At 43.0% G+C, this 12,593-nt stretch overlaps 1 protein-coding gene across 2 annotated transcripts in view; it reads left to right on the forward strand.

Annotated features, from left to right (window-relative positions):
* Dbx (homeobox protein Dbx) overlaps positions 1–11,519 on the forward strand; it is a 36,276-nt gene extending 24,757 nt beyond the window's left edge. For both annotated transcript variants that reach the window (XM_072295884.1, XM_072295885.1), the window contains exon 6: positions 11,089–11,519. In XM_072295884.1, coding sequence (XP_072151985.1) covers positions 11,089–11,430 — 342 coding nt within the window. In that variant the 3' untranslated portion in view covers positions 11,431–11,519. The remainder of the gene's footprint in view (positions 1–11,088) is intronic.
* The last annotated feature ends 1,074 nt before the right edge of the window (positions 11,520–12,593 follow it).

Consider the following 12,593-nt stretch of genomic DNA (forward strand, 5'->3'; position numbering starts at 1 on the left):
AACGGTAAAAAAGGAAAAATTAATTAATTTAATCTGGCGTGAACAATGGGAGGATGGTTTACGAGGTGCGGTTGGCTGTCCGGCAATGGCCCCGCCCCCGGTGTCTACTGTAATTAGAGTGCACTACTCTCACTCCTCGGTAGGTGATTACGCTCTGAAACAAGCATCCAGATTATTCGTGTTGCGGGTTGCGGTCTAACCTCTCGCAGGAGTCTGATTATAATACTTCTGTTCCTTTTGCTTATCAAGAGCTTCTCCTTTTTTCTTCGCATTAACGTCAGTCCATACCGGTATTAAATGGGCCGCGTTCGGCAGAAAAGAACCAAGTCACATCAGCTATTGCCAAATTTAACTGGGCAATTTGTTTTTTTTGTTTTTTTTTTTTTTTTTTTCAAGAGAACGTTTGTGCAGATTCCTTCGAAAATTTTAAGGAATTTACTACGATGCAGAAACTTTGGTGAAATTTACATAAACATCCGTAGAACCGTTTTCATGTAAAATATTAAATGAAATGACCAAATTAAATTTGGCGATAGCTGATGTGACTTTAATGCGGTCCAGTTAGTTCCTAGCTCCTGGCAGTTGTGCCCATCCACATTATTCTCTCCCCCCATTCACATCTCTCCTATCTTTGGCTGTGTTACTCAAGTAGTGCTTGAAGCACCATTACGAATAAAACAAACACAATATGGAAATAAAGCGAGGGAAAGGATGCGCGTTAACGACGGCGCAGAGATACAACTATTCGTACTTGATGGACGTCCGTGCTGCATCTGAAAAATTGAAGGCGCGATGACGCGAAGCGTGAGTTCTCAATGCCCTGTTATGTGCTGCCAATGAGGTGTCACTCAGATTCGGGAGAAAAGTGAAAAAAGAGGCCAAAATACGTCTTTCTTGTCGTCGGCTGTGTTGATACTCGTTCTTTCTTCTTTTTCAGGTTCTTGCCTGATTCTTTTTTAGGATGGCTTTTTCGACCCACGTCTTAAGCTCGTGTAAATCGCAGCACTGACACGGTTCTTATGGAAATAATGGTGCTTGGATGCGTCTAGTGGCTTTAATTTTTTTTGTTTTCTTTAATTTCAGAAGTCTGTCGGTCACTTCAATACATTCAATTTTACAATTTTTACTCTGTACGATTAATAAACTTTGAACCTGAAAATAGCGTAAACTTGTGCTGCTTTGCCAAAATTTTCTGAACCCCTCTCCACGGAGGGGATGCCCCATCAGGAAATATCACATTACGCCCCTTTAACCAGCCAAGGGTCTACACCCTCAGATGCGAGCTAGTCCGACCCTGTATACACACAATTGAATCTAAATTTTCCCGCTACGCAGAAAGGCTCCTCTTAAAAAACCCTAATTATTTTAAGCCGATATTAGCTTCACCTCCCTATATTCATAATTATACATCTCAGAAAGCTACAAGTGAATAGTCACACGTGAAATTTTTTGTCCCTTATCCTACTAATGCTTATAAGGTCCGTCATTTCCAGACCTTTAATAGCCTCATGCAGCCTCAAACGGGCCAGCCAATCCAAAATAGATCCCGCAGTAGGTGTCGGCGCCCTGCCATGCTAAGGAAGAACGTCATTTGAGAGTTGCCAAATTTCCTCCGATGAAGTGTGTATTTTTAGGAAAGTTGTGAATTTGTTCCCTTGGAATTTTCAGACTTTGTAGATCAAATTACACACAAAATTATCTGAGGAATCGGAAGAAAAATATTCTCAAATTTTCCTGTGAAATGGCGATTTGTCGGAGGAAATTTGGCAACGCCTGAAGGCTCATATGGCGTTTTACCTTAGCACGGTAGTTGTGGATAGAGTCCCTTTATACTGAGAGTCAAGACAACGTGAAACCATTTCTGATTGGTTCCCGTATTTCTAGGCCTCCTCAGTGTCACAAACGGGAATAAAGATTACATTTTCATCGATTGCAAAGATTATAATCTGGAATGGGCCAGGGAATTACGGGTTCGGCAAGGAACAAACGGAATGAGAGAAGGAACGGAGAAAGGAATTTGAGAATGGGCCAATCAAAGATTACGAAAAACGTTCAATTTCTGTAATCTTTATTCTCGTTTGTGACTCCATGAGGGGGTGTTGTCTTGACTCTCAGTATAAAGGGACTCTAGTTGTGGAGGTTCTCCAAATCCGAACGTGCGAAGAGCGCCGGAAGGCGAGCGTCACCGTCACCGACAAGAACGTAGAGGCATGATTAAACTTCCCCGTGACGTCACAAGGACCGGCGAGGTGCGTGGCGAAAGGGTAATCCGGACAGGCCGCGGCGTCACCATAAAACGGTTGACTTAATTAAACACTTAAACAGCGAACAATTATTCGGGCTAACAGCGGGAGCAATCCCGCTTTATTTATTTAGTAAACATAGGTATGTGCCAGCCAAAGAAGCCGCGATCCTATTATCCCGCAGGAGAGCCGGGAGGGAGGTTCGTTGCGGGGCGGGGGGGGGGGGTTAAGGGAGGAGGTGCCCGCCCCCCGACGCTGCGCACCCTCGAAGCGTCGTCCCCCCGGCAATTGAAAACAGAGACGGTGCGGCAGAAATTAGTCACGCTTTCTCTGTTTTCCGTGTCACGGACAGGCTCGCGTCGTTCAACAAAATGGAACTGCTCCCCTCCCTTCACCCCCCTCTACGGTGGGTGGAGGGTGGGTTCTTCCGCCGCCTTCACCTTGCCACCACCCACCAGACGCTCGTGCTGCGGGGTGGGCGGGGGGGGGGATTGCTGTTTGATCCAATAAAACCCAGTTATTATAGCGACGATCAAACGACGATGATAGGAGATTTGAGGATTCGTCTTATTGTCGCTTCCCTCCGTTTCCTTTTTCGTCACTCGTTTACTGCTTTATTGCTCCGCGCCCCTCCGTTCGCGCCTCAGTTTCGAGAGCTGCATGAATTGAACAGTGCAAACGAGGACGCCCCGGATGAGCTTGTGCCTCCCCCTGGAATCAAGATTTTGCTGTTCACGGTTTATAGTTGGACTGCATTTTGCAATTTGGATCTATAAATTCTAGCCCGGTTTAAAAACAAAGTATGTGCCATTAGTTTCCCTATGCATGTAAGTGTTTTTCCAGGCGGGGCCGGATTAAGGGGATGGCCACATGAGCCGCGGCCCATGGCGGCAAATCAGGGGGGCGGCAAATTTTGCAATTTTTTTTTTTTAAAAAATCGAATTTTGAAAAAAAAAATTACAAACGAGAAAAGGCGACAAAATCTCTCATTTCCTGAGAGTACAGTAACTTCTAATTTTTTCGTCTTTTAGTGATATAAGAGACAGCACCTTTCATTAATCGAGTTAAGAGAGAAACCAAACACGCAATTTGGCTTGGAACGGCGCGATTTAGAGAGAAATGATGACGAGGACTTGAGATGAAAAGGAGAAGCCCTCGGCGCGGCGGTCGGCATGTAACACATACATATTAGCGCCTACAAAACTGCACGAATACTTCACGCATTGCATCAAACACAGTGCGATCACTGCGGTCAGCGTGAAACGGATAGCGCCTACAAGAATGCATGAATACTTCACGCATTGCGCCAAAGACAGTGCGGTCAGCGTGAAACGCTTAGCGCCTACAAGACTGCGTGAATACTTCACGCATTGCGTCAAACACAGTGCGTGCAGCAGCGGTCGGCGTGAAACGCATAGCGCCTACAAGACTGTCGGAATACTTCACGCATTGTGCCAAACACAGTGCAGTCTGCGCGGCGGCGGAAGTTAAAATCATTAAACTACATTTATGTTTGTTCTTTCATAATTTGTTCGTTCATTTCTTATGAATGGAAGGCCTTGTCCACACAGAGATAGGTTTACGGAACTTTACTGACTTCTGCTGATGCTATGCCTGACGGCGTTTCCGGCAGCCACCCAATAATGATAAATTAACCTTTTGTAGACCCTTTCTTATTTGTTTTTTCCCTCTCTCTCTGGTGACTTTTATTTATTTTTTCTCTTTTGATGTAATTTTTAATTCTGTTAAAACATTGTTGGATGGCAAATAAACAAACAAAAAAAAAACTAACTAACTAACTTTACTAAAAAAGTGAATGAAACAAAAGAAATGCGCTTCTTTGTGCGTGAACATTATTCCCCAAGTTTTCTTGTCATTCGATAAATCCAATTTTTTCGCAGAGCGTATGTTCTCTGTCATGTGCATAACATATCACAATGTCTTCGATCCGTCTCATTGAAGATCCCCCGCAGGGCATGACCAAAACAGTGAATAAGAATCAAATGTCTGAGCTTGAGCTTGAGCTTGATACACAACTTCCCCGCACGGCCGAGGGTGAGCAAACGAGATGGGTCATAATACATTCATGTCGAATACGGAATTAATTATCAGTGTTACGAATTCGAGGGTTAGCGAATGTAATGATGCGGCATTTGGGAGGGAAATGTTATGCGGAGTGGAGCAGAGAGGTGCCATCAGGGGCGCGGAGCACAGTGGGCTATACTTATTCTAATGCCGCACCCGCAGGTCCTCGAGTTAAGGAAGGTCCCGCAATTTTAAATGGTGAAGTATCGTAGTAAATGCCTTCACAATTTGAAAGTGACGCACTGAGAAACTCGTTCCTCTAGTGTTAGTTTATTCGTGTTCTACGTTTCTCTTATTTTATTTTTCATTCATATGAAGAAAAAAAAAGAAAGGAAGAAAAGAGAGAGAAAAGGAAAAGGAAAAAACACAACACACAGACGTAATATTGTAAATAGCGGATGGACACTAAAGCATTAAAATTGAGTATTTTACAGAGGCTTTAACGAGCAGAATATTATTTCATAAAAATTATACATCTCAAATCATATAGGTATCTGTAATAGATTTTACTTTTCCCCTTAATGGATGGATTTATGCTAAAATGAACCATGCGTGTAGGATTTATGGTCTCATACTTCCTTTTAATTCCATTCGCCCGTGAATAGTTCTTTTTAGCTTACATACTCAAAAATCGTTTTAAAAAATCTGACACAAAACCTGGATAAAACCTTTAAAGCCTGGATGTTTCCCGTTTTTTTTATTTAATTTGTTTCCATCAGTCTTACAAATGATTCTTGTAAGCAGGGCTAAATAAAAGTAAACACTTTTATATATTTTTTCGAAAGAAACGGAGAAAACAATGAGTCATTGGAGCAATGAAATACTTTTTATTTAATGATTTTTTTTTTTCAAACATATAGATATTTTAGAGGTATGCAAATTCGACATGTGACTTGAGTAGTAAGTTTTGAGGTCATTGATAAAAAGGACGTCAGTTCCGAACGGTGCAACTCCTGAATTCTGCCGTCCAAAGTAAAAACGCCGTAACTCCTTTCAACACTTTTCAATTTTTTTCTGACATTGTGCTTTTTTACAGCAAACCTAACAAACATTCATCCTTCATTTTTTCAATACAACTCCGCCACACCATTAGGAGCTAAAAATGATTTTAATTTTCTTAAAAGATCAGTACGTGCTGGAAAAACGGAAAACAATTCGAATGGAGTTCAGTGGCGTGGCACGAATTGCGATATATCGATTGTTCTGCCATTTAAATCTATGGTAAAGAATCGATTATTAAGGTGTTCGCTGCGAACACTCTATCTATCGATCCTTTTCCATAGGTTTAAATGGCGTAACAATCGATATATCGCACAGCACGCCACGCCGCTGGTGGAGTTTTTGTCGTGGACAGGGTTGCAATTTTTCATGAAAAATAAAATCTTGAAATTTACGAAAAATATGAAAAATATTTTTCGAAATTAAATGTAAAATTAAATGAAAGGCGACTGATTTTTGCTATTTGGCGTTTTTTATGGCGTGTTGCATAGGTACCCAGCCCCTGAAAATGTGTCTCATATGTTTCATATTTTTCACAATTTCGTGAAATTTCATGAAATATTTCACAGAAATTTTCATATTTCATATTTTTCATTTCACCCGTGCAAACCTGGCCGTGGACGGCAGGATTGAGGCCTGGTTCATCTTTTGATTCGTCTCGTGTGCGGCTTTGCGGCTGTTGCTGGAGCTCAAATCTGGGGTGACTGCGAGGGGAGGGACGGAGATTGCGCGACGAGAGAGACAGAGCGAGGGACAGGGCAGGGGAGCGAGGAAGACAGAGAGAGAGCAAAAAAATAAACATATACATACATCCTTTCATTATCCACTCTGTCATCGACAGCCTGCTGTTTTTGACGTCTCAACCCCAACTTTGCAAAACAAATAAAACTAAATTAGTTCCATCTTTTACTTTTTCAGCGACATTGAAATAAATTTCGTATTCCTCGTCAAACTTGCGTCGGCGCCTCGCGCCTTCCGATCCCTCATCTCTCGTAGCTGGATCCTCTTTTCGGTCTTGATTTATGAAGATTTTCTCTGCCGCTTGTTCTCTTCTAACTTCCGAGTGTTTGGGTTTCACTTGTAAAGTGGATATTCGTGCGAGCCGGCAACGCTGGACTTCGCCAATTTAAACAAGCGTGAAACAGTCTTTAGAGCGTATTCGATACATCAAACGGGTGAGATTGTATCGATATCGATTGGTTCAAAATATAGAGATTGCCTCAAAAGTCAACTGAGTAATTTGACGGAACGGATTTTTTGCGATAATTTTTTTTCGTATGAGTACTAATCGGCCAAGAGTAGTAAAATCGCTACGAAATTTCTCATTTCCAGCTTTTCTGACTAATATCCTAAAATTCCAATAAAAATTGGTTGTCATGGGCAATGTAGCGATAATATTAGCCATCGCTTGATTTTAGGTCGTTTCATTTTCCCTCTAGTCGCTTTATCTATCGCGAACGCAAGTTTTTTGAGTTGAAAAGCAAAACAAACCGTCTCTCTGTAATTCTCTCTATAAAGTATAATGATACGTGATGAATCATTACGTAAATACATTTATGTATGTAAGAGGAATTCAACGTTAACACGCTGTTGCAGAGGACTTTGAAAAGATCAACGACGCAGGCGTAGGGTAGGCAACTATTCCAGCCCTTCGACCCCTTGTACTGCATACTCTGGATATTGAAGGGGATATTGATGAGTTTAGCTCCGCGACAACAAGCCGTTTTAACCAATTTAATCGCTCCTCAATCCCTGTGTCTTTTTTGTCTCTCACTTTGTTAATCAAACTAAAAAATCAGCCTGCAGAGGGTTATTCCATACTTTCCAAATAATCACTCAGTTTTGTCGTTGCGTCTCACACTTCAAAATAACCCTGCATGCCTGCTATAACCTCTTTCAACAATGCCGTATTTTTCAAAAGCTATAAAACCTTCTCGTGCCGGGATGGAAGCTCGAGCGACTTTCAAAAGACGAGCGTTTGTCATGGGAGTTATATGTCGGCCTATCAGGTCTTTTCCCTTTTTCCTGCCCCTTTTCACTGCGTCTCTGCCTCTCCTCGTCCTCACACTCGAAGAGAAATAAAGCGAGCCGGTGTGTTCGACAGGGATTATTGAATTCGCTCCACCCTCCGATGAGACTCAGTTTTCACCACCATTTGTGGTGTTTCGGTTTTTTCGTGACCTCTCAAAAATTAATCGAATAGAATGACGCTAGAGATTTGTTGTGCGCTAGAGATTGAGACAGCTTAGTAGGCCTTTTACAAGTGAAATTGCACGACAATAAATTGCTAATCTTCAGGGATAATGCCTGAAATCCATTCCTTGAGGCGCAATAATTTACGTACTCCAATCCTCGCAAAAAAAAAAATAGTTTCGGGCTACAATGCTACATAAACATACCGTCCGTTACGGGCTACATAGATATACCGTCCGTTCCGGGCTCATATATAGGTCAAAATTTCCGTACTGGAGCCGTAGCTTCGATTGCTCCGGATGCTACGCCCGGAATTTTCGGCCTCTGAACCCGGAACGCGGACAGTATGTCTATACCGTAAGCACGGCTTCCACGGTCGAAGTTTTTTTTTCAGTACGCATTTTCAAATTTACCGTTTCCATGGGCAGTTTTTCGCAATCGTCAAGGTTCGACAAGAGGAAGTCCAAATCAACTGACCTGACCTAAGCATTCTTGTTCTTGTTTTATTCTTCTTTTTCTTCTTCTTCTTCATCTTCTTTTCCTTGTTCTTCTTGTTCATGTTTTTCTTGATCTTCTTCTTGTTCTTGTTCTTCTTGTTCTTGTTCTTCTTGTTCTTCTTATTCTTCTTCTTGTTCTTCTTCTTGTTCTTGTTCTTCTTATTCTTCTTCTTCTTCTTGCTCTTGTTCTTGTTCTTGTTCTTGTTCTTGTTCTTGTTCTTGTTCTTCTTCTTCTTCGTCTTCTTCTCCTCCTACTTCTCTTTCTCCGACGCACAATTTCTCTCAAAATTTCTAAAGCGCCTTCAAGCTCTCATCTGACGTCTGTCAAAAGTCCCAAGACCCGAGTCTCCCGTACCAACTTTGCAAGCTGAAAAATGTTCGTAAAACCCAAAATTCTGCATTTCTAGCCTCAACACAAGAAAGAGCAAGTTCAAGGAGCGACCGACTCCAGTCCCGAATCCGTGCCTCAGACGGGAGAAGCTCCCCGAAATCCCGAGTCTGGTGACGAGTGCAGGTTGAGCGACGGCGAAATTTTTCATTTAGCGCGCTTTGCCGTTCCCGTTCCTCGGGACTAATTCGCAGGATGGCGCCCGGGGAGATTAGTCGCCTCGCCGCTTCCCGGAGTCGAACTTACTCCAAACAAGCAACAGCCCGGCCCGGGGGTGGTCCGAGAGGGGTGGGGGTGGGGGAGGTCCAAGTAACTAAACGCTCCCCGAGGAGCGACGGGGAGTTCAATAAAGTTGCGCTCGGGCTGATGAATAAGTGGTGAAGCTGCGCCCCTTTTCTTCGCAGCGAAGGGAGCAGCGAGGGGGAGGGGCGGATCTGGAGCTGACCCGCTAAATCGTGAAACATATGTTCTTGACAAATCTCATTTTTATAAGCTTTGAGCTCTTGAGGGTATCCTTTAGCTCAATTATACGGAACACATATTTCATTTATTACGTCGACTTTGAATCGCAATTGAAAATTAATCTCTTCATCTCGGTGTAGCCGACGCGAGCCGGCCATGCAAGACTAATGCTCGGGCGCAGAGCGTACCCCCCCCCCCCCCCCCCCCCCCCCCGCGTGCACTCCCGTAGCCCGCCCTCGCGTTTACTTCGTTTCCGTAAGTCGCTCTTCTCGATAACAATCTCAGACTGTGAGGCCAACTTTACATATAAATTATACCGAAAATCCGTGAGCACTTTGACGGTTTGATGGTTATTGGATCGGAGAGGCTGTTAGATTCGATGCCTAATCATTTTGAAAATATAGTACTAATATTGGTAGTGTCACCTGCAGGGAAGGATTCAGGTTACGGGGGAGATTGGTGACATGGAAATTTCGCAGAGTTCCGCAACCCCATCGTATGTGTAACTTCAAGTTTTTTCGGGGGGAAAGGGAGCGAGCACCCGAAACAGAAGGAGTAATTGGACGTATTCCTGTCAAACGGAACTAAGCGCCAATTTGAGTTTCTTTTGAGGGATTTAGAATGCCGGATAGCGCGTTCTGTCAAACGGAACTTAAAGCCATGGAAAAGCATTGCGAGTATAGGACGGAATGAGCCCGACGCCCGGTTCCGCAGCCAATCCAAGCCCCCCTCAACCCTCCTCCCCCTAATGGCGCATAGTTCCGTTTGACAGAAATACGTCCAATTGATTACTCCAAGAGGAGAATAGAGTAATTTTAATAAGTTAACCTTTTTTGTTGCTTATTACTGCTTTGAATAATGCAGTTTTTCGCTCACGTAAGGCTGCCCTTGTTAGGAGTTGAGATGTTCAGAGTTCATATATTTTTATTTCAAACTTCATAACATTCTAAAAACACGGCGCTCTGTGACACCTTCCCCATAGGCGTCCCCTTGTAACCTCGTCCTCTCCCAGGGGAACCCAATCAGGCATCCGCTAAACAGAATTCCTTTCGTCGTCTCCTGTTAAAGTGACCGCACTAGACTACTTGTGTATTTGTGGTCATGCCGTCGAATGTACGATGTCATGTTCGAGCCCCATGATCTGACGCACTCTATTATTAAGAACCCGATCTCTTCTAATAATACTCGCCGAAATCCATCTCCGTTGCTCTCATTATATTATACATCCGTTTCCTCAGCTATACCGCATTTGACATTCATTTGCTATAATACTTTCCCTACAGCGTTGTAAATCCACCTTTTGTTTCACTGAAAAAACTTAAGAGCTGTACACTGCCGTGCTGAGGAAGAACGCCGTATGAACCTTCAGGCGTTGCCGAATTTCCTTTGATAAAACACGAATTTCTTGATGAACTTATGAATATTTTCCTTCCAATTTTTCACATAATTTCGTTCGCAATTTCACCCAAAATCCTTTCATGGAAAAATATTTACAATTTTCCTCAAAAATAAGCATATTATATAAGGAAATTTGGCAACTCTCGAATGTTCATACGGCGTTTTTCCTTAGCACGGCAGTATTGACATATCGTCCGTCCCGAGCTCAGAGGACAAAAGTTCCGGATGCTGGGGCCGTATAGCTTCGACTGCTCTGGGTGCTACGCTCGAAACTTTCGGCCTCTGAGCCCGGAACGCGGAAGGTATGTTTATATAATCGGTAAGTACGGCCTTCACGGCCGGATTTTTTTTCAGTTAAACACTGAAAAAAAAATCTCGGTGTATTTACTAAGAAAAGGGTAAAATTACCAAGAATTCAGGGTTCTATTTGATCCCAGTTTTTTCTTGGTAAAATTACCATTTATGGAATTGGTAATTTTACCGAGGATTCTCGGTAAAATTATTGAACTTTCTCGGTAATTTTACTGGACCTTGGTAAAAACGCCAATATTTTTCATCGACTGCAGTAAAATTACCGAGATAAAATGGCAAAGTTACCGGGAATTGATTACCAATAAAAGTGGTATTCTTATTTGAAACAAAAACAGTAAAAATACCGGTTTTTAGGTAAGCTTACCAGTCTGTTTTGGTAAAATTACCAATAATTGGTAAAAAAAAGTAAGATGGTAAAGGTACCAACGGACCTTCGTAAAAACGCCGAGATTTTTTTTTTTCAGTGTAATAACCTGATTGCTAAAAGAAACCGATTTGGACGATGTTGCAGGTGAAGATATGGTTCCAGAACCGGCGGATGAAGTGGCGGAACTCGAAGGAGCGGGAGCTGCTGGCCAGCGGGGGCTCGCGGGAGCAGACGCTGCCGACGAAGAACAACCCGCACCCGGACCTGAGCGACGCCGCCAGCGAGGTCCTCGACGTCGAGGGGGCGGGGGCGGGGCCCGAGGGCGAGGGGGTGAAGCGGGGCCTCGGGGCCTCCGAGGGGGACTCCGCCGCCGCGGCCAAGAAGACCCGGGGCCCCGAGGACCCCGCCGAGGAGGGCCCCCCGCACAGCGACGCCAGCCTCCCCAGCGACGACGACGACGAGGACGAAGAGATCAACGTCACGTGACTGTACAGAGTAGATGCCCCCCTTGTTTATTGGATTTGTAAAGATATAAATGACAGTGTATTGTAACGAATAAAATATGTTGAAGAATTTCCCCGCTTTCCAGTTTTCTTCATTATAGTCCAGTCAATCTATCCAAAAAAAGGGTCTAACCTCGGACAAATTAGCACAAACTTCTCTTGTGTTTTAAAGCGCTCCAAAACATGTCTAGAGCCCCCCAAAAAAAGTTTACCATTAGCCCCCCTCGGGAACACAGTCAAAATTGCGTATGACAAAATGGCGGCCGTCTGAAATAACGGATAAATTGATTGTTGACTTCGTCACCGTTTTCCCGATTTTGCGTGATTCTAGTGCATCCAGTGAAAAAAATCATACCTGTCGTTTTTTTAGAGTATAAAATTCTGCTCACGAATATATATTAGTTTTTTTAATTTTGACTTGTTGGTGCCGAGCTACGAGGTCAGACACCGAAAAAAAAGACTAGAATTTTCTTGAAATTTCAAGTTTGGTTTGTAACTTTTAAGATACAGCAATGAAAGAATTTTTTCTCTCAAAACTGTTGGTACCATTGGAAAGAGCATGAAATTTTCTTTTGAAAACACATATTACATCAAAATTTAACTGAAGGTTAAAGACCTTTATAGGGCCTTTATGGAATGGTGTCAAATTTGACATTTTTTACTTTTTGTAAATTTTGGCTGGAATTTCGATCAGTGTGAACCTTTTTCCCGAATATTCGACTATTTTTGAAATAAATGTTGTTATTAATTTGATAGCCATGGTACATAGTAAAGGGAGAAGCACTTAGAGGGATGGTGGACCCGGGGGGGGGGGGGGGGGGGGGCGGCTTATCTGATTCGTTCACCGTTTAGACTATCGCAGTTAAAGATTCTAAGAAAAAAACTGCAAAACACCTATTTGTCGGCAGATTTTCATGAAATTTGGTGTATCCCAGTATATCGACCTAGGAAATTCGAATTTGACGTTACTTTCAGTCTGAATCAAAATTCAAGATGGCGGAAAAGAAGATGGCGGCAGTAATTTGTTAGATACCTGTTTATCGACTGATTTGCATGAAACTTAGTAAAACCCTATATTTTGACCTAGAGAATTTCAATTCGGTGTTGGTTCTAACCAGAATTGAAATCAAAGATGGCGGGAAGAAG

This window comes from Bemisia tabaci, chromosome 2, assembly GCF_918797505.1.
Source record: "Bemisia tabaci chromosome 2, PGI_BMITA_v3".
Classification (NCBI taxonomy): Eukaryota; Metazoa; Arthropoda; class Insecta; order Hemiptera; family Aleyrodidae; genus Bemisia; species Bemisia tabaci.